The following is a 25,750-nucleotide window of genomic DNA, read 5'->3' on the forward strand; positions in this document are numbered from 1 at the left end:
GGTTGACCCAGGGAAGCTAAACGAACGCACCCACAATCAACAGCTCTCCATTGCTCATTAAGAAGTAAGTTTTTAAACTAACAGTGATTACAAATAGTGTCCAGTGGCTTTAAATACCTACTAGCTGCAGAAAACGTTTCACTCAAAATTGAAACAAGAATAATTTCAGAAAAGCCGGCAACGAGTGAACAAGGCAGTCATTTTTTTCCCAGAAGAAACTATATTCACATGGTTGTCATGCAGCAAAGCTATCAAAGCAAAGCTCTAAATCCTAAACCCAACAACCACTTTTATAAAGTTACTACCCGAGCCGCCATCATGATCATGACAATTGTTAGCAGACAGACTGTTACATACTTACATCTGTCATCATAGTAGAGGAGTCCAGAGTTACCGGGTCCCACTGATTCTGTCCATATGCTTTCACCGCATTGTGTGCCTGCAACAAAATTTAAAATAAAACCATTGATTGAAACAAGAAGCACACGTACCCATAGGTTGTTCCTGTGGGGTGAACCTGTTGAACTAAGATACTGTGTCATTTACGTCAATCGTGAAACGATGATCGGGATGCACACGTTTCCTCCACACAAAACCTGCTCAAGAATTCAAGCCTGTATGTATGCATAGAAGCAGATATTTTTTACAAATACAATTTTGCTGACTGACTGTGAAGTTTAAGTTCATAGCAGCGCCAATTCTACAGAGGAAAAATTTGATCTGAAATACTGTGAAAGTCAAGGAGGAAACCACAATTTATTGTTGCTCGTTTTGATAGTCAAATATCAAAATAAAAAATGTTTGTTAAAGCCATTGGACCCTTTCGGTAAACAGTATTGTCCAAGGCCCACACTTCGTGTATCACAACTTCTATATCAAATAACAAACCTGTGAAAATTTGGGCTTAATCGGTCATCGGAGTCGGGAGAAAATAACGGGAAAACCCACCCTTGTATCCGCGCGTTTCGCCGTGTCATGACATGTGTTTAAAATAAATTTGTAATTCTCGTTAACGAGAATTTATATTGTTTTACTGTTTTCTCAAAAAGTAAAGCATTTTATGGAATTATATTTTAAGAGAAGTATTTCACCACTACCTTCTGTAAACCCTGTAAGTTATTTGTAAATCTGTGAACTTTTTTTTTTTTTCTGTACCGAAAGGGTCCAATGGCTTTAAAAAGTATTATACAATCCATGATAATTTTTTTGAACAGTGTTTGCACCAGTTTGATCATGGTTTTGTGGTGTGCTGTTGAAAACTAGAGCATTGCAATATGTGGACTTGGTCTTTCAAAAGCCAATGATGTTTAAAAGGAGACTTTAAGGAGGGAAAACATCAACTTATCACATCTTAGTAATCTCTTTTGAATGTGTGTGTTTGTCAAAAGAACTGATACATATTAAAGACACTGGACACTTTTGGTAATTGTCATAGACCAGTCTTTTCACTTGGTGTATCTTAACATGCATAAAATAACAAACCTGTGGAAGTTTGAGCTCAATTAGTCATCGAAGTTGCGAGATAATAATGGAAGAAAAAACACCCTAGTCACACAAAGTTGTGTGCTTTTAGACGCTTGATTTCGAGACCTCAAAATCTAATTCTGAGGTCTTGAAATCAAATTCGTGGAAAATTACCCCTTTCTCGAAAACTATGTTACTTAAGAGGGCGCCGTTTCTCATTATGTTATCAACAGCTCTCCATTACTCATTACTAAGTAAGGTTTTATGCTTATAATTACTTTGAGTAATTACCAATAGTGTCCACTGCCTTTAAAGAGAGACTTTTCAAGGCAAGGCAAGGCAAGGCAAATATCAGGGGCATTTCAGAGGCAATTGCCTCTGTCACTGCCATTTAAAGTATTGTGCCTGGGACCAGTTTCATGGTATACTGCTTATCGTGCAGTTCTGTGCTTACGACCTGCAAGGACACAAAGAATCAAGCACTTTAAAGCAAAAACGCAGAGTTCTTTGGTAAGCACCGTCAAGAAATTTGGCCCTAGTTACTAACCAATAATTTCTAAAGGCCTGCAGGGGAAATGTTTTAATGGAAAAAACAACAACTCTTCTCAAAAAAACAAAAAAAAAACCAACAACAACAACATATACAGCATGTACAGAGCGTATCTGTGAAATATTTAGAGCCATTTTTCATGGGGGCTTTTCCAAAGGTCACATTAATCAGACTAGAGGCAACGATAACAGATTAAGATTGACACTTGATGGTATCCCCTTCAAGTCTGGGATCCTATCACTGTGGTGGAATCAGTTAAAACATAGTTTCCCAAAACAACTAATTGGTGTGACAAACATGAAGTCACAAACATTTGTGGACTTTTTTTTTTTTACAAAAGTGCAGATTTGTGCAAAGTGACAAATGAAGCCCAACAAACTGACAAAGGCCAATGGGGAAAACGGTCTGGCCCTTAGGTAAAATTGCGATTTGTGTTCATTCTGGCTGTTCTGTCACAGAAACAAGACAAAGGTGGTAATATGGCATAATAAACATTATTGAAGGTTAACCAAAAATTTCTAAATTATGAATTAAATTAAATTGTAAAGAACAATTAAGTATAATTGCAATGTCATCTTAATGGTGCTGATGTAAGCGGTAAAATTATTGGCGTAAGCTTAGAGTTTCATTTGACACGACTGCACAATACAATGATCCCGTGAGTCAGTGTTTTTTGGTACATCTCAGCTGTGTATACACTGATATTGTAGTTAATGGTTAAAGGGACACATTGCCTTGGATCGAGTTGTCCATAAAAAGTGTTTGAAATCGTTTGTTACAAAATGGTTTAGAAAGATGTTTTAAAAGTAGAATATGAAGACGCACACAAATTTGCCTCCAAATTGCACGGTTTCCCTTTTACTTTGCAAACCAACACTGTCAGCCATTTTATGGAGTAAAATATTTGACTCAACTAAATGGCATGCTATGTTAGTTCATGACTTAAAAGGCAAACTGTGCAACTCCGAGGCATATTGTGTGGACCTTTATATTCTACTTTAAAAACATTTGTCCCTCTTTTAAAGGAACACGTTGCCTTGGATCGGTCGAGTTGGTCTTTGAAAAGCGTTTGTAACCGTTTTTTATAAAATGCATATGGGTAGAAAGATGTTGTAAAAGTAGAATACAATGATCCACACAAACATGCCTCGAAATTGCGTGGTTTTCCTTTTACCTCGTCGACTAACACGTCGGCCATTTATGGGGGTCAAAACTTTGACTCCCATAAATGGCCGACCATGTTAGTTCGCTCAGTAGAAGGAAAACCACGCAATTTCGAGGCAAACTTGTGTGGATCATTGTATTCTACTTTTAAAACATCTTTCCAACCATATGCATTTTATAAAAAACGGTTACAAACGCTTTTGTTTTGACCAACTCGTCCGATCCAAGGCAACGTGTTCCTTTAAAACATCTTTTTTAACCATATATGCATTTTATAACAGTTTCAAACACTTTTCATAGACCAACTCACACGATCCAAGGGAACGTGTTCCTTTAAGGTTTACCTGGAGAGGGTGGAAGGAGGGTAGAGGGGGGCCTGCAGACCATCTATTAACACATCTCAGCATCCACTGGGGATTAGCAGGGAAATTAGCTGAGGATCGTCAAGGTGCATTATGACCTAGCACTTTCCGCAGCCTGGTAAATAACCACCCTTGTCTACCCCCTTCTACCACTTACCCCCCCCCCCTTCCCCGTTACCCCTATACTTCCTGTTCTCATTGTATATTTCACAAAAGACTGGCTGTAACTTCATTACATCTTTCTTAAAGGAACACGTTGTTGCCTTGGATCGGTCGAGTTGGTCTTTGAAAAGCGTTTGTAACTGTCTGTCGTAAAATGCATGGTTAGAAAGATGTTGTAAAAGTAGAATACAATGATCCACACAAACATGCCTCGAATTTGCACGGTTTTCCTTTTACCTCGTCGACTAACACGGTCGGCCATTTATGAGTCAAATTTTTAACTTCCATAAATGGCCGACCGTGTTAGTTCACAAAGTAAAAGGAAAAACCACGCAATTTGAGGCAAATTTGTGTGGATCATTGTATTCTTCTTTTAAAACATCTTTCTATCCATATGCATTTCATAACAAACGGTTTACAAACACTTTTTATAGACTAACTCTTTCGATCCAAGGCAACGTGTTCCTTTAACCATGTTTTGACTACGTGTGCTTGTAAAGTGCTTGTAAAAGTGATAAGCACCTTCTCATCATGTTTACGAGATCAATACCTGGGGCCAAGTTCATAGAGCTGCGCTTTCGGACACATTTTTTGCTGAACAATTTTCTAATGTAGGATTTGAGGCATTGCATGGTGAGGTTTCAATATATATTTGGTTTGCGGTAACACCTTGTGTGTATCTACTTGCCAGGTAGAGTTTTTTCTTAGAGAACTGTCTTGCTTTTTTTCTAATGGACAAAAACGGCTCGAGAGGGTTTGTATGATGTGGTGTTTTGGCTGGTAACATTAGTTAGGCTTATTTATTTTTTTGGTGGGGGGGGGGGGATGGGGGGGGGGTGGGGAGAGGGGTGGTGAGGGGGGGGGGGACACACACCCTCTGGCACATATCAGTCATGGTATACACTGCTTTGAAGTCCCTGTCCAGAAAACATCTGCTCCTCATACGATTAACCCCCCATGGCAACGCCTCAAGCAATGATGCAACAAACCTGGGAAATTGAAGTCTGGAAACAACTCTGGGAGGATGCAGCTTTTTACATACTGTACGTAACAAATTATTCCTTTCATATAAAACAAAAAATTATCCCTCATCCTTTTATCAGCCTATATAAAGTTCACCCCATTACCTAGACAACCACTTCCTACGCAATGGCCTAATGCGCTTCTGGCGAACACATCCCCACTTAAAACAAAGACATTAATATCCGGGAGACGTCCAACTTTGTCTTTTTGTTTTCAAGAGCAAGACAAATTATGACAAGAAGTAAATTATGATAGATAACTTATTTCCTTACAAACATGACAGCAAAATTTGAAAATAGGGAAAACATTGATCAAGAAGATTAATTCCATATTGGGTGATTTAACACTTTGATTGGATTTTACAAACTTTCTATCATGGGAATGGTATTTTTCAAAACTCAAAACACACTGTCCAAGTTAGGCTCAAATGTGTCAACACCTTCTCATAGTACACGTATGTCAAACCCTTCGGTCAAAGGCAAAAACTCAGCCAGTCATACTAAGCTCATGATTGTCTGTGTCTACACGTACAGCTTAATAAATTTCAGCTAATTTAGTAGTGTATGGGCAAGCAAATGTGTAAATAAAATATTTTCTATAATTTTAAATATAAAACTGAAAAAATAAAAACAACAAAAACATAAGGAATCAGTTGATCAGCAAAAAGAGTTGTTACAAAACTTTCCATTATTTTAAGATTTGTCAATGACTGACTTGTTTGAGTTAAATGAAAAATTTTTTTATCAAAAGTCCTCTATGTAATAAACACAACCTTAAAGGCAGTGGACACTATTGGTAATTGTCAAAGACCAGTCTTCACACTTGATGTATCTCAACGTATGAATAAAATAACAAACCTGTGAAAATTTGAGCTCAATCGGTCGTCAAAGTTGCGAGATAATAATGAAAGAAAAAAAAACACCCTTGTCACACGAAGTTGTGTGCATCAGATGCTTGATTTCGAGACCTCAAGTTCTAAATCTGAGGTCTTGAAATCAAATTTGTGGAAAATTACTTCTTTCTCGAAAACTACTCCACTTCAGAGGGAGCCGTTTCTCACAATATTTCTTACTACCAACCTCTCCCCATTACTCGTTACCAAGTAAGTAATTACCAATAGTGTCCACTGCCTTTAAAGGCACTGGACATTATTGGTAATTACTTTAAATAATTGTTAGCATAAAAACTTACTTCTAAAACAAGCAATAGAGAGCTGTTGATAGTATAAAACATTGTGAGAAACGGCTTCCTTTGAGGTAATGTAGAATTTCTCACTAAATTATTTGAATTGAGTTTGAGATGAGACCTCAGCTGAGGTCTCAAGTTCAAGGCATCTGAAAGCACACAACTTGTGCGAAAATAGTGTTTTTCGTCCATTATTCTCTCCCAACTTCGATGACCGATTGAGCTCAAGTTTTCACATTGTTATTTTATGCATATGTTGAGATACACCAAGTGAGAAGACTGGTCTTTGACAATTACCAAAGGTGTCCAGTGTCTTTAAAAATGTTGCACTAACAAGGATAAACAATCTAGATTGTTTTCTTTCCACACTACTGTCAGTCTGCCCTTGCCTTGACTCAGTATTACGGTATAAGGAACAGGTTACATGTAACTTCCTTGTGAAAGCACACTAAATTCTGTGTTGTGACTGTCATGATGAAGTATGAGAGACAAGACTTACATTAAACAGAGCGTGGAACTCCGGGCTTGCCAGGACATTCTGTAAGAACATAAAGTCATCTTGCCTTCCGTGGAATCCATCTCCGAGCTCCGTTAAGGAACCCAGTAATCTCAGAAGGCCTACGATGAGAAATTGAAGAGAATTAAATAATAAATAATAATAATAGCTGTGTTGGGCGCGATCGGTCAATCTGCGCGATCAACCGATTGCGCTGCGCTATCAACCGATCGCGCTGCGCTATTGAAATATCTATTGGTCGTGCAGCAATCGGTCGATCGCGCAGCAACCGGTCGATCGCGCAACAATCTGTCGATCGCGCAACATTCGGCAACGAACATGCGCGGTCAACCGATCGTGCGGGAATGGCTAGGCGCGATCGGCCGATTGTGCTGGAATGATTTTGCGCGATCGGCCGATTGTGCAGGAATGGTTTTGCGCGATCGGCCGATTGTGCAGGAATTGTTTGGCGCGATCGGCTGATGTTCCGGGGCCGAATTCACAAAGATGTAACATTGATTGTAACTGCAAATCAATCGTAGTGTGACGTCACTATATAAATCACTATGGTGATACTGAAAATTTGTCCTGCTATGAATTTTATTGCTTTGAGAAATCGCCCTAAGGAATAGTTTACCTGCACGATCGGTCGAACGCGCGAAACCATTCCTGCACGATCGGTCGATCGCGCAAACCCATTCCTGCACGATTGGTAGATCGCGCAAAACTTTTCCTGCACGATCGGTTGATCGCGCAAAACTTTTCCTGCACTATCGGTCGATCGCGCAAACCCATTCCTGCACGATCGGTAGATCGCGCAAAGCCTTTCCTGCGCGATCCGCTGATAACGGGAAAAAATACTTGTAGCGCAATCGATCAATCGCGCAAAGATGTCATTGCGCGATCGACTGATTGTTGCGCGATCGACCGATTGTTGCGCGATCGACCGATTGCTGCGCGACCAATTGATCGTTCAATAGCGCAGCGCGATCGGCTTGGGATTCGAACCCACACTCTGCTGATCAGAAACACCGAATAGGTGGTGCTCTTAACCGCTCGGCCACGACACTTCCAGAATTAATGGTTTATTCTTTGAAAACAAATTTCCCTTGGCGACCAAGGGCTGATTTAACGGGTCTGGGTACTTTTTGTACAACACAAAATACAATGTCCACAGATTTACATTAAACTTACACAGTTTGATGTTAATGATAGTAGAAAGCTTCCCTTAAAATATTACTTGCTGATGAGGTGCTGTAGTTTTTGATTATAGCATGCTTTCAGCTCTTTTTTGAGTATACATACTTTGATCCAAACATGATTGAATGATATTTACCACGCTCAAAGTCAACAATTAAAGAAGATCTTAACAAAATTATGTTAAGGAGCCCTATCGTATTTTCAGACTAGCCATCAACCAAGACTATGAAATGGTCTCCCACCCAATAACTGACCACAACCAATGGCGCTTGGCAGTTGTGTTCCACTGAGCCAGTGACCTGTGAGATGGTGACTGTAGGTTGAAGAGCGCCCTCTAGTGACTGTAGTTGTTTATTGTTTACATGTGGTTTTTTCAGCCATGTTTGACCATGTTTTACTGTAACAGTTTTCAGCCGAAAAGTTTGTAATCAAAACAGCAGTTATTAGTGTTTTTCTTCAGAGATTATGGACACCTGGTGTTACTAGAGTCTTGCCAAAGAAGTGAGTACCTTTTCAGTTGTGACTTACGATGATATAAGCCCTTATTAGAGCAGACATAATTTACTGGTTTTCATGTTGAAATTAAAGGGACATGCAACTTGTTTACATGCAGATTGAGTACATTGACGGATAAGAAGTTTCCCAGCTTTTGCTAGTTTCAGACCAGATATGAGAAATTAGGGATTGTTTATTATTGATTGACATTACTCAGAACTAAGGAAAGATTAATATGTATCCCAAGTGTCTACTGGATTATTATGAGAAACTAAGGAGTTTTAAGAACCACTTTCTTACTGACAAGTTCATTTTTTATTAAGGATCACATGTATTAAGGATTTCTTTTCTGTATGTTTATTTACAGTTCGAATTACATTAAAATACGAATGCAAGATCTCTAGTCCGTGTCACAACTAAATGCCTTACTCCTTGATGAGCCACAACATTCGAATTCTATTCTGCTAACCCGGGATCAGAAGGGAGTACTGCACCTGTATCAGAATGACCGACTCAACAGTAAAGGAGTTAAAGGTCAAAAGAAGGAATGCCAAGGCGGCACTCACAAGACAGGGAAAAGCCCTACGCTTGATGATCGAAGGCAACAGGGCAACCGATGAAGTTTCAAGTGAGCTTGAAAAGTTTGAACTGGTGTATGACAGTCTAGTTCAAAAGCATGAGGCTTATACCGAGCAGATATTGGATGACGATGAATTTACTACCGAAGAGGAGTGGTTAGAAGAATGCCAACAAATGTTCATAGCTTTACAGTGTGAGGCAAAAGATCATCTAACTCCAACACCTACAGAGAAAGAGTCAAACCCGAAGGAAGAACCCAGTGCCAGTGCAGAGAAAACGAGTTCCAGTGATGACCAGTCCAGTTCAAGTGCCGAGCAAATATCCAGTGCAGAGCAAACCAGTACAACTTCCAGTGCCAAGCAGATAACAGAATCCGATAGCCATATCAGCAAAAATGAAGCAAGTGATCAGAAAGAAGAGCAGAAGAAAGTTAATACAGCAGTCCATGATGTCGACAAATTCTGTGGGTTTAAAATGGAAAAGCCAAAGATGCCCAAGTACACAGGGGATGTCAGAGAATACGCCATCTTTAAAGATGACTTCAAACATATGGTTGATAAGAGGTATGGTAAGAGGGATGCCATCACTCTGTTGCGTACATGCCTACAAGGAAAGCCGTTGGAGCTGATTAAGGGAATGGGGTCCGATTACGATGCAGCCTGGGAGTATCTCGATACAATATATGGTGATCCACGATTCATTACTGACACCGTCACCCAAGATATCATGAAGTTCAAGCCACTCCGAGACGGGGAAGATGCCAGATTCTGTGAGTTAGTTCATCTTGTGAGAAGGAGCTATAACACATTAAAGGAGGTGGGGCGCCGAAACGACATGGATAACAATCATATGCTAGCAGTCATTGAGCAGAAAATGAACGCTGACGACCGTAAGGTGTGGTCCAGACACTTGGAAAGGGATAAAGAAATAGCGACGCTACAAGGACTGCTAGACTGGATGTCATCGGAAATGAAATCGAGGATGAGAGCAACGGCACCAGTACGATGTGTGAGTCAAAGTCCCCGATCAAGCATCAATCACATTCAGATTCAGCAGAAAGACCCGACATCAATGCCTTTCCGTGACAAGTGCTGGGTTTGTCACACTTCCAGCCACTGGACAGACCAGTGTGACAAGTTCAAGGGAATGAGTCCAGCCAACCGATTTAAGATGGTTAAAGAGAACCATGTCTGCTTCAGCTGCCTCAAAAAGGCAGGAAAAGGCCACAACGTGTCTACCTGTTCGAGAAGACGACAATGCACAGAGATGATGAACGGACTCCAATGTAAACACTATCACCATCAATTACTGCATTTTACTCCCCAGCAAGCCACCGGTTCAGTCAGTGTTGCAGTAAGTACAACCCGAGCAGAGGTATTGCTACCAGTCCTACAAGTGCAGATCATGGGAACCCAGATTACTCAACCAGCAAATATCCTTCTTGACTCCGGGGCACAGATTACATTGATCAGAAAGTCCCTTGCCGAAAACTTGAAGCTCAAAGGAAAGGATGTAATTACTACCATCACCAAAGTGGGAGGAGAAGAAGAAGAGCTTCAAACAAAAGTCTATGAGGTCCGTCTTCGTCCGAAGTACAAAGGTCCAACTTACACTGTTACTGCCATTGGTATCCCCTGCATAAGCGACGATGTTGCTGAAGTTGACCTATCAGAAATGGCCAAACTGTTCAAACTACATCCAAGCAGTCTCCATCGAGGTAGCGGCCCAGTAGACCTACTCATTGGCATTGATCATGCAAGCATACATGCTGGTGAAACCCATGAAGCCCAGAATCTGATTGCCCGCCAATCACCACTTGGTTGGGTGATTTTTGGAACCGGCCCTGGGAACAAGACCAAGACAAGCCGAGTTCTCCATGTAAAGTTCTCAACACCAGTAGATATGACAGATTTCTGGAAAACTGAAGCTATGGGAGTAGCCGTGAAGTCCTGCACATGTGAACCAGAAAAGCTCAGCCCAGCAGAACTAAAGGAAGCCAAAATAATAGAAGAATCCTGTACCCGAAATGGAAACCGATGGACCGTCCCTTATCCTTGGAAAAGGGATCCAAACCAGTTACCAGATAACAAGATCCAGATAGAGAAGAGGCTCTATTCAACAGAACGCCGACTTGCAAAAAACACAAGTCATGCAGAAGCCTATGATGCCCAGATGAAGGAAATGGTGGAAAAGAAGTTTGCCCGGAAGCTGTCTGAAGCTGAACTGAAGTCATACAAAGGTCCCGTACACTACATCTCTCATCATGGAGTTTTGAGGCCAGAAAGTAAAAGCACACCTCTCCGAATTGTCTTCAATTCTTCAGCAACCTACCACGGGCAATGTCTGAACGACTACTGGTACAAGGGGCCTGACCTTCTTAACAATTTATTTGGAGTCATCATGAAGTTCCGTGAAAATGAAGTGGCAGTCATTGCAGACATCTCAAAGATGTACCACCAAATTCTGATTCCAAAACGTGATCAGCATGTTCATCGCTTCTTGTGGAGAGACCTGAATACTGACCGTACACCTGATACTTACGTCAAAACAGTTCTGACGTTCGGGGATAAGCCCGCTCCAGCCATGGCTCAGATCGCCCTGAAGAAAACAGCTGAGGCTGCCGAGAAACAATTTCCAAATGCAGCACAAGTCTTAAAGGAGAACACCTACATGGACGACATATGCGATTCCGTCCACACTGTGAATGAGGCCAAGAAGCTGACAAGTGAGATAGATGAGGTGTTAGCTGAAGGGGGATTCCGAGTAAAGGGCTGGCTATCTAATGAAGCTCTGGAAGAAAACAATACCACTGACAAGGAAGAGGAGAGAATGAAGTTCCTGGACACCACAACTGATGAGAAAGTACTGGGGACAGTATGGAACCGCAAAACTGACGAATTCCACTACAAGGTCAACTTGGACTTGGACAAGAATTTGTCCACCGATGATCGAGAACTGATGCAGAGAAAGTTAACAAAGCGTCAAATTCTGAGCCAGATTGCACAAATCTTTGACCCGATTGGATTCGCTGCAGCCTTTCTCATCCGTACCAAGATTGGAATGCAACATCTATGGCAACAGGGTCTGGACTGGGACCAAGAAATACCCAAGGCAGATCATGACAGTTGGATTCAACTATTCGAAGAGATGAAAGAGTTGAATGAGATCAGTTTTGAAAGATGTCTTACTCCGTCGAATGCTGTTGGCGTGCCCTTGCTGTGTATCTTCTGCGATGCTTCAGAGGAAGCTTTCGGAGCCTGTGCCTACATCCGATGGCAGATAAATGATGGCACCTATGATGTCAGATTCATTGCAGCCAAGTCTAGAGTAGCACCCCTGAAGAGGCTCACCATCCCACGATTGGAGTTGCAAGCAGCAGTTATGGGTACAAGGCTGTACCAGGCCATCATGGAAGAAATGCGCCTACCAGTAGAGGAAGCAGTGTTTATGACTGACAGTATGATTACCCTATCTTGGATTCGAAGCCAAGCCAGAGGATTCAAAACATTTGTATCCAACCGAGTAAGCGAGATTCAGAGCCAAACAGATCCCTCACAGTGGAGACATGTTCCAGGAGAGCTGAATGTAGCAGATGACGTCTCTCGTGGAATACCTGTGAAACAATTGACCCAGCGTTGGAAAAATGGTCCAGAATTCCTGCGCTTCCCAGAAGAAAGGTGGCCAAAAGATGCAGAGAGGGTAAACCAGATGGAGGTAGATAAGGAACGACACAAGACCCAAGCTGTATTCATCACCACCGAAACTCAGGAAGCCATTGACTGCAAGAAGTATTCTAGCTGGAGAAAGCTAATCAGGGTCACATCCTACGTTCGTCGATTTGTCCAGAACATACGAGCCAAGATGCAGTCTTGTGTAAACAAGGAGTCTAAACAGGGTCCGCTCTCACCCCAAGAGCTGACAGATGCTGCCAACTACTGGATTACCAAGGCACAGAAAAATCTACACAAGCGCAGGGCCAACGGAGAGTTCAAGTCATTGAGTCCATTCACAGATGATGCAGAAATCTTAAGGGTTGGAGGCCGACTGCAGGAGTCTACGATGTCTTACACTTCAAAGCACCCAGCACTGCTTCCCAATGATCATCACATTTCAATTCTGATTGTGCGTAGTATTCACCAACAGGGCCACACTGGTGTTGCTACCACTGTTGCAAAAACAAGGCAAAGATACTGGATCCTGAAGGCACACAACCTAGCCAAGACGATCAAATACCGCTGTGTGGTTTGCAGAGAGGCAGAGCATAAACTTGAGACACAGATCATGGCTGATTTACCGAAGCAACGCCTAGCACCATACACACCACCATTCTACTTCACGTCATGCGATTACTTTGGACCCTACCAAGTGAAGATTGGACGTAACAAAACAGCCAAACACTATGGAGTGATCTTCACTTGCCTGAACACCAGAGCAGTGCACCTAGAGCTAGCGGTGGACTGTTCCACTATGGAATACATTCAAGTGCTCCGCAGATTCTTTTCTATTCGAGGCTATCCAGCTCAGATGATTAGTGATAACGGAACCCAACTGGTCGGAGCACAACGGGAACTCCAAAAGATGATTCAAGGTTGGAACATCGAAGAGCTGAAACAGTTCGGTGCAGAGAAAGGCATGGAATGGAAGTTCATCACACCAAGAGCACCACATCAAAATGGGTGTGCAGAGGCATTAGTCAAGAGCTGCAAGACTGCGCTGAAAAGGGCTGTTGGGGCTCAGGTGCTGACTCCGTTTGAGCTTTACACAGTTTTATTAGAAGTTGCGAACCTCGTAAACCAACGCCCGATTGGAAGGATCCCAAATGACCCAGATGATGGCTCCTACCTGAGTCCGAATGATATACTACTTGGAAGAGCTTCGACTGATGTTCCTCAGGGGCCATTCCAGGAGACCAAAAATCCTAGACACCGTGTGGAGTTTGTTCAGAGGATTATTGACTCTTTCTGGAAGCGCTGGAGCCGAGATGTTCTACCCTGCCTGGTACCACGCAAGAAATGGAGAGCTGAAAGGCGTAACGTACGAGTTGGTGATGTGGTAACTGTGTCAGATACCAATCCTGTCCGGGGCAAGTGGTGTGTCGGCAGGGTTCTTGAGGTCTTCCCTGGATTGGATGGCAAGGTGAGGAACGTGAAGGTGAAGACTGAGAGCGGAGAATACCAGAGGCCTATCACAAAGATAGCAGTGATCTACCCGGCAGAAGGTTATGATGATGAGGACTAGTCGCTCATCGGGGCGAGGATGTTCCACTGAGCCAGTGACCTGTGAGATGGTGACTGTAGGTTGAAGAGCGCCCTCTAGTGACTGTAGTTGTTTATTGTTTACATGTGGTTTTTTCAGCCATGTTTGACCATGTTTTACTGTAACAGTTTTCAGCCGAAAAGTTTGTAATCAAAACAGCAGTTATTAGTGTTTTTCTTCAGAGATTATGGACACCTGGTGTTACTAGAGTCTTGCCAAAGAAGTGAGTACCTTTTCAGTTGTGACTTACGATGATATAAGCCCTTATTAGAGCAGACATAATTTACTGGTTTTCATGTTGAAATTAAAGGGACATGCAACTTGTTTACATGCAGATTGAGTACATTGACGGATAAGAAGTTTCCCAGCTTTTGCTAGTTTCAGACCAGATATGAGAAATTAGGGATTGTTTATTATTGATTGACATTACTCAGAACTAAGGAAAGATTAATATGTATCCCAAGTGTCTACTGGATTATTATGAGAAACTAAGGAGTTTTAAGAACCACTTTCTTACTGACAAGTTCATTTTTTATTAAGGATCACATGTATTAAGGATTTCTTTTCTGTATGTTTATTTACAGTTCGAATTACATTAAAATACGAATGCAAGATCTCTAGTCCGTGTCACAACTAAATGCCTTACTCCTTGATGAGCCAAGTTGTTTTATACATAGCTTTACCACTGAAAAAACTGTCTGGAACATTGCGAAGAAAAATCAAAACCTAAACAATAAACTAAAGTTGAGGAATGACTTTTACCTGGTTCATTTGCATTCATGTTGTCTGCTGGTACAGGCATGTTGTCGTTTCTCATCAGATCGCTGGTAACTCAACAGGCTGGACAGATAAAAGCAGAGACAAAGAAAAAAAATATAAACATTTGCCAAACAAAAAGAAAGATTAAGTGAACAAGGACAATATGTTCAGATAATGCCACGAATCGAATTACCAGTGTCATTTTGCCTCACATTCAACAGTGTGGCGTGGTCCCTGGACACCTGTAGGGACATTTTTTTTCCTGCAGGAATACAAGTACAAAAGCTCAAACACAGACACAGAATTTAGCAAAATCCAGAAGATGGCCCAAGTATACCATGTGCATGTATAACTGATCAAAAGTGTCCATTACAAACCAGCTCATTCAGAGCTACCACTACTAAAAAAAGAGATCTTTATTAATGTACATGGTGTTAACACAGTACACAGTCGCTCTTAATTCAAAATTGCAGAAGTATTAGCGGTCACCTGTCTCTATGCAAGTTTGGACCCACCAGACAGAAATGCAACCTTGTCACTGCAAAAGCATGAAAAACTTAAAAAAATATCCAGCCCACATAACTTTATACAGTTGCCCAGTGTTAGTGTCAGCTTACCCTGGTACAGAAAAAATAAATAAATGAAACAATAGAATCGGTCAAAGAGCTGAGCTGTTGTTTTCAAGATCTGAGTTATGGTACCGGATTCCACAATTCATTATCTTGAACAGTTTTGTCCACACACGAAAACAAATATTTAAGTGAGAGCCATTCAGGAAACTTTTTTATTTGAAAAAACAAGATGGTTGTTTTCAACAAAAGACATTCCCAGAGTACAACTTTGTATAGTGCTCATGGATGATACAACACACTCTGAAATTCTGCATGAACCAATGTCAGGCACACACCTTTTTTCCAACACATGTCAACAGAAAGGCAGCTTCATGTGGTAGACTATCAAGTCAAAACTCAGGAACTCTTATTTTCTGCTATCAATGTATGATTTAAAGAATTTGGGTACCATAGATTTACATTAAACTTACAGGGTTTGAAGATAATGATAGTGGAAAGCTTCCCTTCAAATATTACTTACCGAGGTGCTGTAGTTTTTGAGAAATGAGTAAAACAATGTAATGAAAATACGTTTGTAAATGATTAAAATCATTTTCGTCTCATGAGACGAAAACTATTTTCATGACATTGTTTTACTCATTTCCCCAAAACTACAGCACCTCAGCACGCAATATTTTAAGGTACGCTTTCTTCTATCATTATCTTCAAACTGTGTAAGTTTAGTGTAAATCTGTGGACATTGTGCTTTTTGTGCTACAAAAGTTACATAGACCCTTTAAAAGTGTCACAACATTTACTTTTGTTCATGACCAAAAAGAACTAGGTTACTCCAAGGAAGACAGCTACACATAAAAATTAAAACTTTTTAAAAACATGCGTTTTTTGAATTACCATCAGAAATAAGTTCAACATGATAAATGCAACTACTGCCTGGGGTCAATGTAGGCCTATACCAGAAAATAAATATTTTAAAAACCAGTTTTAAAAAATGCACACACACCCATCCTTTCAGCAAATCATCAAAAAAAAACCAGTAGAAAATAAAAATAAAAGCACACCATTGAATAAGAAAAGAAATTACAGTTACCAAACAACTTGAGGATTAAACAAATTAAAACAAAGGTCAACCCTTCAAGTACTTACACAAAAAAAATGGTCAGAATCTTTAATCCCAAAATAGCAGGTCCTTAACGCATAAACACTCTGAGAACAACTTGTAGAGTTACCGGAGAGAAAGTCAAAATTTTAGTCCAGCCGGCACAAAATCCATAGATGGATGAGAAGAAATATCAACAGCTACTCGTAGCCTGAGAGAAGGGAAGAATTCCTCCGGTTGAGTAAATAATAAGTTGGGCTGAAACCAAGAGAAAAACACCTCGCTGAACAATCTGTCTTCAGCAGTCACCATACATATCCAACAGCAGGAGTGTGGGTGCACTACGCTCCTTAACCCTCAAATGACATCACGAATACATAAAGCATTTTATATATACACACACCGATTCCAGTCCCAACCTGCCAAGGGTTCCAGGGTCTCTCGTTTTTTTTCTCTTTCTAAATGACCAACTTCAACGACGTCGTCGGGGAGGTTCACTCAGGAGGTCATGTTATATACCTCAAGTCATTTCCCCTCGTTGCCATTAAGGTTGTTTCCTGAAACAACACTGAGAAACGAATTAGTCTTAATCCCCGCCAATCATAAAAGTCAGTCAGCAATGATGCATGAGATGAGGAGATAAAGATCAGTGGGGAAGGCGTCGTAGGGAATGCTCCCTTGGGTACAACGGGGCCTCGCTGGTTTAGTCTCGACGTACGACTCTCCCCCCTCCCCCCCCCCCCCCCTCTCTCTTTATTACAGCTGTGAAGCGGACCATTGGTGTCGGGACGACGGTGACAAAACAGATCATGGTGATGAAGATTCATTGGGGAGCACAATATCATGATGGATGCGTGTCCTTTCCTTAATGGTTTAGCGCAACAAGACGCTCATTGGTACACAAACTGCTCTCAACACACCCCTAACATCTCAAAGACACAATCTAATTAACCCAACTTTATTCATGTAGTTGTGTATCTTACAAGAGTGTAAGTGTAAAAAAAAAAAAAATAGAATTGTAAGTTTCTACAAAGCCACTTTTCTGGTTTGAGAAAGACCCCTGGGCACAGTGCACCTACATTAAATCCATCATGTTCAAGAAGCACAGCAAGCTACAAGTAACAGGTACGTGTAGGATGGTAGAGATTAAAGATGCTATGTCAGATTTTTGGCCCTGAACATAAAAAAAAAAAGATTTTTTTTGAGTGAATAGTATTTCAAAGAGTATCACCCGCTCTAACGAACAGTTTAACTTTTACTTTTAATGGTCAGGAACCATGACAAAAATTTAAAATGTTTCTTATAAAACACATAAGAATTGGTCATGTGATATATTGTCTGGATCCCGACAAAAACTTTTGAGCACTTTATTTCACTGCTACTAATAACTTTCTTGACCCCCATCAAAATACCTATTGAATTTTAAATCAAAATGTGTAGGTCAAATCGGCCAAAATGGCAATGGCAGATCTCTGGTGTATGTACGTGTATAAGCCTCAAAGTGTGACGTCAGATGTTCAGGCTAATCAAGAGTAAATTTATTTGTAACGGTGCTCAGGAAAACCAATAATAGAAAATGTCAGGGCAGCTGGGGAACATGTCAGTGGGAACATTTCATTAAAAACACTGGACACTATTGGTAATTGTCAAAGACCAGTCTTCTCACTTGACGTATCTCAACATGCATAACATAACAAACCTGTGAAAAGTTGAGCTCAATCGGTCGTCAAAGTTGCGAGATAATAATGAAAGAATAAACACCCTGGTCACACTAAGTTGTGTGCTTTCAGAGGCTCCCCATTACTTGTTACCAAGTAGGGTTTTATGCTAATAATTATTTTGAGTAATTACCAATAGTGTTCATTGCCTATAAGTGGTGAGCAAAACAAATTCGGGGCACAAGTCGTACATTGATGTTAACGTCATAGAATTTGGGCTGGTTACCTGTTTCTGCTAGGCAAGATTTTATTATGCTATATGTTTTTTGCTTTATGAATTCGGGCCGAGATGGTTTTAGGGCGAGAACCCCCTTTCTGCTAGGCAAAACTGTTTTGTGCTTAGCTCATTTCTCTTAAGCATCTCTAAGTTATTGGGCTCAGGGGTCGATTTCACAAAGGTAGTCCTAACTTAGGACTAGTCCTAAGCAATGCTAAGAGATAGGCCTGGTCCTAAGTTAGGACCAGTAACTCATCCTAACTTAAGACTGGTCCTATCTCTTAGCATTGCCTAGGACTAGTCCTAAGTTAGGACTACCTTTGTGAAATCCACCCCAGGTAGAATTTAATCACAGGTGACTTTTAGCATCAAAGTGTAGGGCTCAAGTGTACCCTTATCTAAAAAATGCACATTGACATAATGTTGAATACACCCAGGAGGCATAGTAGAATGGGTTTGGTTGAACTCCTAAGCTGCCCAGCAATTTCCTTAACTTCTTGACAGAATGATGAAAGAGGCAGGGCAGACATTGTACAGAACTCAGGACAACATTTATGTTTCAAACAACTTGAAGGGCAAGTTTAGAAGTATGACTCACTCTTCAGTTACATGTATGGCTAGTTAGCAGGGACTCAAATAAGTTGTACTCACAAACAACCAATTGAGTTTTTTGGGATCAACTTTGGCCTCACTTCTGGGTAGAATAATAATACATGTAGATCTGTAAGTTGTAATAATTATATAATAGTGGTTTCTTATATAGCGCGCATATCCGTGAGTCAGTAATGTTCAAGGCTCTTACACTATTTCCTGCAAGGTATGTGGGACTACATGTACAATGTATGTTTGAATTATGAGATCTAGGTGCTGTGGTAAATCAAACCAGGAACATCGGGCGAACACACGGGACCAACAGCTTTATGTCCCATTCAAAGTACTGAGGAAAGTTTTCTGTAGATGTTTCACAAAACAACTCACTTGAGCCTTGTCTTAGGAAGTCATACTAAGAGTCAATTTTGCACTCATCACAAACAACAGGTTGAATTTGTTGGTCTCAACATCTATTTACATGATAGAATAATAAACAGACTTAGTTTGTACTAAAGATTTTTTTTACAAACTTTGCCAAATCATGAGTGGCTTACTTGTGACTCACCTCGAGTTAAAGGGACTCAAACTGAGAGTCAATATTACGCTCATCACAAACAATAGGGTGAGTTTTTCAAAGCTTTCTCAAAGCTTAGAATTTTTGAGTGTGACTTTTGATGAAGAGGCATCTTCTGTTTGGTTTTTCTTTTTAAGTCACTGGACACTATTGGTAATTGTCAAAGACTAGCCTTCACAGTTTGTGTATCTCATCAAATCACAAAATAACAAACCTGTCGAAGTTGCGAGATAATAATGAAAGAAAAAAACACCCTTGTCACACGAGGTTGTGTGCTTTCAGATGCTTGATATTGAGACCTCAAATTCTAAATCTGAGGTCTTCAAATCAAGTTCATGAAAAATTACTTCTTTCTCAAAAAGTACCCCACTTCAGAGGGAGCCGTATCTCACGTTTTATACTATAAACCTCTCCTCATTACTCATTACCAAGTAAGGTTTTATGCTAATAATTATTTTGAGTAAATTACCAATAGTGTCCACTGCCTTTAAAAAGAAGCACACAAAGCAGCTAAGCTGAATAAAATTATGCTTACCAGAATAAGGTTATTATCCAAACTACATCATGTCACATGTACAATATGTGACTGGTATTCTGATTATAATATTTGCAAAGTGTTAAAGCAATGTTTTCTGCTTAGCAACTCTATGAAATTGGCCCATGGGCTGAACTGGACATACATGCACACAAATGTACACAATGTGTACAACCACCGTCGAAAATTAATTTTCTACCTACATAAACTTTGTCACACATTGCAGTTGTGGCCGAGGTCAATAATTTTATTTTTTTTAAAACAAAGGTCAATCATAATCTATGTTTGCAAACTATTTAGCATTCGACAGTGAGAACAGAACTTATTATGACTAATCCCGCGTTGTTGAATTCAACCAATTTCCTACAACCCTGCCAACTCCAAACCTGGCATCCGCTTTACCCCTGGGTTCACACTGTCAAAAGTTCAACCCCAAATTCCCTGGGGGTAAACCCAAAGGGTCAATCCACGTTCTCGACACACCTTAACTTGATCAAATGATTCCCCAAGGGAGACTAACATTAAATTTCTTCTTAACTTCAATAATGATCTCTTTTGAGTCCAACCAGAGGCTTTTGACCTCAGAACATGAACAAGTATTTTTTAAAGCCATTATACACTTTCGATAAACAGTATTGTCCAAGTCCCACACTTCGTGTATCACAACTTATATATAAAATAACAATCCTGTGGAAATTTAGGCTCAATTGGACATCGGAGTCGGGAGAAAATAACGGGAAAACCCACTCCTGTTTTGCGCGCGTTTCGCCGTGTCATGACATGTGTTTATAACAAATCCGTAATTCTCGTTAACAAGAATTTATATTGTTTTACCGTTTTCTCAAAAAGTAAAGCATTTCATGGACTAATATTTCAAGAGAAGTCTTTCACCATTACCTTCTGTAAACCCTGTAAATTATTTGTAAATCTGTGAATTTTTTTTTTTTTTCTGTACCGAAAGGGTCCAATGGCTTTAACAGGGTTAAATTTGCATTGGGGATAAAGAAAACTAATTTTTGTTTTTACCCATACACCAAACACCAATGTGTGTTAGCACTGTATACTCAGTACTTTCCAGAGTCTTGTGAAAACATTTCACAGGCATATTACCACTGATTACTATAGGGTTTAACATCTATTATATCGTTGGGGTACCCGCTGCCAAAATAGGATTCGAACTGCCTCTAGCTACCGGGCAACCTCGGTAGTCTAGTTGGTAAAACACTGCTCTAGAATTGCAAGGGTCGTAGGTTCAAATCCCACTCGAGTAATATGCCTGTGTATGGGTAAACACCAAAATTAATTTACTTTTTAACCTTTCTATAAATTGTTTTTTTAATACAAGTTAAATGCACTAACAGTATAGTAACTGATGTGTGGATTATGACAAAGGGCATGGCATGAATTAATAATTTATAAATATTCGCAGATGTTCCTACGCTTTTTAACAAAAGAGAGTGGGTTTGAAAGACGTTAACTGTAGGTCTTAAAAAGCCCTATAAAACATGAAGGACCCTGCTTTTACTGGTCCTTTATTCGTACACGGCCATGCCTAGCCACAACCCAGCAAGTTTTAAACGGCTGGCCGCATAAGACCAAGTTGCCACTGTTTTATTCCTTTATTTATTCATACAAAACATGGCCATGCCTAGCCACAACCCAAGATAAGACCAAGTTGCCACTGTTTTATTTTTTTGTTTTTTCAGACTATGATTCATGAATTGAGCTTTGGGGGAAATTATTGAGTTCAATGATAACCATCATCCAACATATGTAAAAACACATGTGAAAGCACTGATAATACATGTATAAAATGCATCCCTACACATATTCTGTCACTATTTGTTTCAAAAGCCATGATACTAAACTAACTGTAACAACATCTGTACCAAATCTCCCAGTCCACCCAACAGATTGGTTTTCCCCCAACAATATTTGAATTAATTTGCTTTGTGAAAGCGGTGACAATAATGTATGTGAAGTGTATTACACATGTATGTCATTATTTGTTTCAAAGGACATCATACTAAACTAACTGTCCCAACATCTGTACCAAATCTCCCAACAGATTGTTTTTTCCGACAATATTTAAGTTCAAAATCCTACAGATTGTTGTCTTCTCTACAGGGATCACAGAATGGCTTCATCCATCAACTGAGAGTGACTTATGTCCACTGAAACATAATCCGTCCATGGTCCGCCCCCATGAGAGGTGATGAACCAGCTCTGAACACTCGCTTCAGCTTCCTGCAAATCCAAACGGGTGATCTCCCAGGCCGATATATTTCATTCAAGTAACACCAATGAATCATGGTACACTAGCCATTAATCACTATTAATACATTGTAATTCTCTCATCACCGACGTCTGTCGACACCAATTTAAGGCAAAAACCTCTCTTTTACCTTCAGAATTGTTTTTTCAAGAAAAGCGGTGAGTCACAAACACAGGGTTCATCCTGGGACTTTAAGATGAAAGGCTGAAACAACACAGAGAGGTGGAAGTGGGTATTTTTTTTCCTTCTCCAAAGTACAAATGAATCATTTGATGCATGAACGAGGAACAACTCTGTCTGGGATTAAAGCTAATTTAATTCTAAAGCGAGTTAAGACAGGAAATCTCCAAATCAAAGTTTCTCTAATCCCTTGAATGGCTTCCAGAAATTGAAAGTTGGTTTGTGTAATTAAGGGCTGTGATAGAGACCAAGTCACTTTGTAAAAGGAGTGACAGATTGCAACGGTTTCCTTGTACTTCATCAACCGAGACACACCAGAGAACAGAGAGTTTGCATTAAGAGCAATCCTGTGACGCATTGTCTACAATCCGCAAGAGTACGTATTACAAAGCCTTGAACTTCATGCAAGAAATGGCAGAAATTGCATGCCCCGACTCCAGGGCCCAATTTCATTGCTCTGCTTACCGCCGAATTCTGCGCTTACAATCAAGATTCCCCGCTTACGTGCAAGCGCCAAATTTCTGCGCTAGCCTTGTAAGCCTACAAGGCCTAGTAGCGCAGAGTAAGCACGCGCAGAAGCCAAAATTTGCCGCTAACCCGTGAAATACGCTTGCCGTAAGCACAGAATTCCCTGCTTCTGTAAGCGCCGATTCTGTGCTTACGGTAAGCAGAGCCATGAAGTTGGGCCCTGATTATTGTCTTGATGACAATAAGATCAAAAAAGAATAAAGCAAAAAGAAAGGTGCAAGTTATTGATAAATAAAAGAAAACAAATGGTCCCAGGATAGAACCTTGGGGAACACCACAGTTAATACTTCTCCAACATGAGTCCCAGTTTTTTACTGTTAGTGTACTGGAACCTGTTATCTGAATGTTGCATACATGTAGTAAGTGAACCACTGAAAAGGCGTTAGACACCTCTGATACCATAAAGTTCAAGTTTATTAGAAAGCAGAATAGAGTGGTCAATAGTATCCAAGAAGATACCCACGGTATTACCTCTATAAGACTGTAAACTGGCGCTCAAAGAGAAGATTAAATTTAGAGATGAAGTTAGACAGATGTTTGCGAACAAGACGTTTAAGTATTGGAGCAACAAGGGAGAATAGTGATAGTCCTTTAGCGTTTAGTTGTGAATGTTGAAGTGTTCACCGCTTTTTAAAAACAAGAACTACCTCAGCAACTTGTAGATAATAATGTACACAGTGAAGACGTTGGTTGGCTGCAAGTAGAAAGAAGGATTTTCAAAGTTGTGTTAATAGTCAGAGAAACAAGCATTATGTATTTAAAAAGTGGAATTTGGCTGGCTAGAGAAGAACCGACGGTAGAAAATTTGTTAAGGCTTTCGCGATGAGAGGTGGCTCAGAGAAAGTATTCTGAGGATCAGCCAGATTACCAGGCATGTCGTTCTTTATGTGTTGCCTAAGATGTTGTTGATCTCTCTACACATGTACTATGAGTAATGTATGCATGCATCCCTCTTGTCTGTGATAGACAATTTAGCGCATAACAGTCTGCTTCTGAAAACATTTTAATTTTTGTTCGCTTGCAGCACGCATCAAAATGTTATCTTCTCCAGCTATTGATGACATCTGATGATGACAGGTGTAACAATCATTTACATCATACAGTACACTAAACAATTAATTCCTAAGATGGATGCAGATCAAATGTAATTAGGAAGACAGTACTAATTATAACATCCACAAACCATAGGAATGGATATTCTTTTTAACTCGGAATCCTAATTGGGCATGGCAGGCCAACATTGGCGTACGTAACAGCTGTGCAAGTTGATCTCTCATTCAGTCACATTTCCACCCCCCACCTTCCCCCTTTCGCTAAGAACCCTGTCGCTTGTTTGTTGCTTATAAACTGCCATGGCCCATATAAATTCAATTTTAACGTAGACAGTCGGCACCATTGACATTACTGGAGACAAGACTAGGGTGATTCATCAGGACAAGTTGTTTGTGTTACACAGTCAGTTTATGGGCAGTAAAACAACGCTACAAACTAAGAAAATTATTTCTTATTCAGCCTCAATGAAAGATTCTTAGAAGCCGAGATATTAATAGTTTTTACAAAGTTTCTCCTTCAAAAATTCTTGGCAAGTGACGATGACTTAAGCAAGCTAGTCAAAACGAAATTTTAAGAACTCACTCTGCTGTAGTGCAGCTAAAGTGTAGTAGTCCCAGCCGATTTTCTATGTACCTTCCGCCCAGGTAGTAGTTAATAAGCAGGACAGTTCTTTTCAGAACTGAGAAGTCTCCCGAAAAACGTGAAAAATCTACTCAGCGGTAGTAAATTGTATGGCAAGACAGTTCTCTAAAGAACAAACTCTACCTGGCAAGTTGATACATGGTGTTACCGCAAACATACATAATATTGATACCTCACCATGCAATGCCTCAAATCAAAATGGGAAAGAAATGTTTCAGGGATTAAAATTTACACTGGACAGTATGCCCGAGGTCAGTGATTTTAGGCAAGTAAACTTAAGGGCAGTGTTTTTTTCTCAAATGTTGATGTAGTGATAAATCTCTTTCAAATTTTCTGACAATGGTTGAGTATTGTTCAAAGTACATTATTATTTATCATAGCAATGAGATAAGTCTGCTTCTCCGAGAGATAATGTAAATAGTTCACATTTAAACAGTTCAAATGCACATAGTGTAGAGCTTGTACATGTACATGTAGGTATTTTCCATTGAGTTATATATAAGAACTAGAGGGCGCACGCCACGGGACTGCAAGATGACAAGAGCGTCATTCTGCACGCGTGTTGAATATGAAATACACGTCCATACACGTTTGTGTTTTTTTTTTATTGAACGCTCACGGGATGCTGTTTGTTCAACTTACAAAATGGCCGCACAAACACACGCTGTGAGATGCCAGTTTTGTCAACTTAGAAAATGGCCGCCTGCGCGCATGCCGGAGCGCGTATATAGGCAAGTGCGCTCTCTAGTTCTTATATAAAACTCTATGGTATTTTCTCATTTCAACTCTGGTCTTGTAAAAACAAGTCTGGTCTATAGGATTTGAGGCATTGCATGGTGAGGTATCAATGTATATTTGGTTTGAAGTAACACCATGTGTGTATCTACTTGCCAGGTAGAGTTTGTTCTTAGAGAACTGTCTTGCTTTATTCTACTGCTGCGGAGTAGATAATCGGAGGTTCGGAGACTTCTCAGTTCTGAAAAGAACAGTCCTGCTTTTTAACTATTACCAGGGCGGATGGTATAGAAAATAGACTGGACTACTACTTTAGCTTATAGGATCGTAATTAACTGT

General features: G+C 40.2%; 2 protein-coding genes across 5 annotated transcripts in view; one reads left to right on the forward strand and one right to left on the reverse strand.

The window, feature by feature from the left end:
* LOC139939797 (MAGUK p55 subfamily member 7-like) overlaps nucleotides 1-25,750 on the reverse strand; it is a 66,943-nt gene that overhangs the window by 35,864 nt on the left and 5,329 nt on the right. For 3 of the 4 annotated variants that reach the window (XM_071935912.1, XM_071935914.1, XM_071935911.1), the window contains exons 3-5: nucleotides 14,699-14,776; nucleotides 6,410-6,528; nucleotides 362-439 (exon numbers count right to left, since the gene is read on the reverse strand). In XM_071935912.1, the coding sequence (XP_071792013.1) occupies nucleotides 362-439; nucleotides 6,410-6,528; nucleotides 14,699-14,753 (252 nt within the window). In that variant the 5' untranslated portion in view covers nucleotides 14,754-14,776. Of the gene's footprint in view, nucleotides 1-361; nucleotides 440-6,409; nucleotides 6,529-14,698; nucleotides 14,777-16,410; nucleotides 16,631-25,750 lie in introns of those variants that run through there. The other variant, XM_071935913.1, reaches the window with a different exon arrangement.
* LOC139940161 (uncharacterized) lies at nucleotides 8,054-13,918 on the forward strand. Its single transcript, XM_071936449.1, has 2 exons — nucleotides 8,054-8,107; nucleotides 8,469-13,918. The coding sequence occupies exon 2, from the start codon at nucleotides 8,606-8,608 to the stop codon at nucleotides 13,916-13,918; it is 5,313 nt and encodes a 1,770-aa protein (XP_071792550.1). The 5' UTR covers nucleotides 8,054-8,107; nucleotides 8,469-8,605.

The sequence above is a fragment of the Asterias amurensis genome, chromosome 7 (genome assembly GCF_032118995.1).
Source record: "Asterias amurensis chromosome 7, ASM3211899v1".
NCBI classification, from domain to species: Eukaryota; Metazoa; Echinodermata; class Asteroidea; order Forcipulatida; family Asteriidae; genus Asterias; species Asterias amurensis.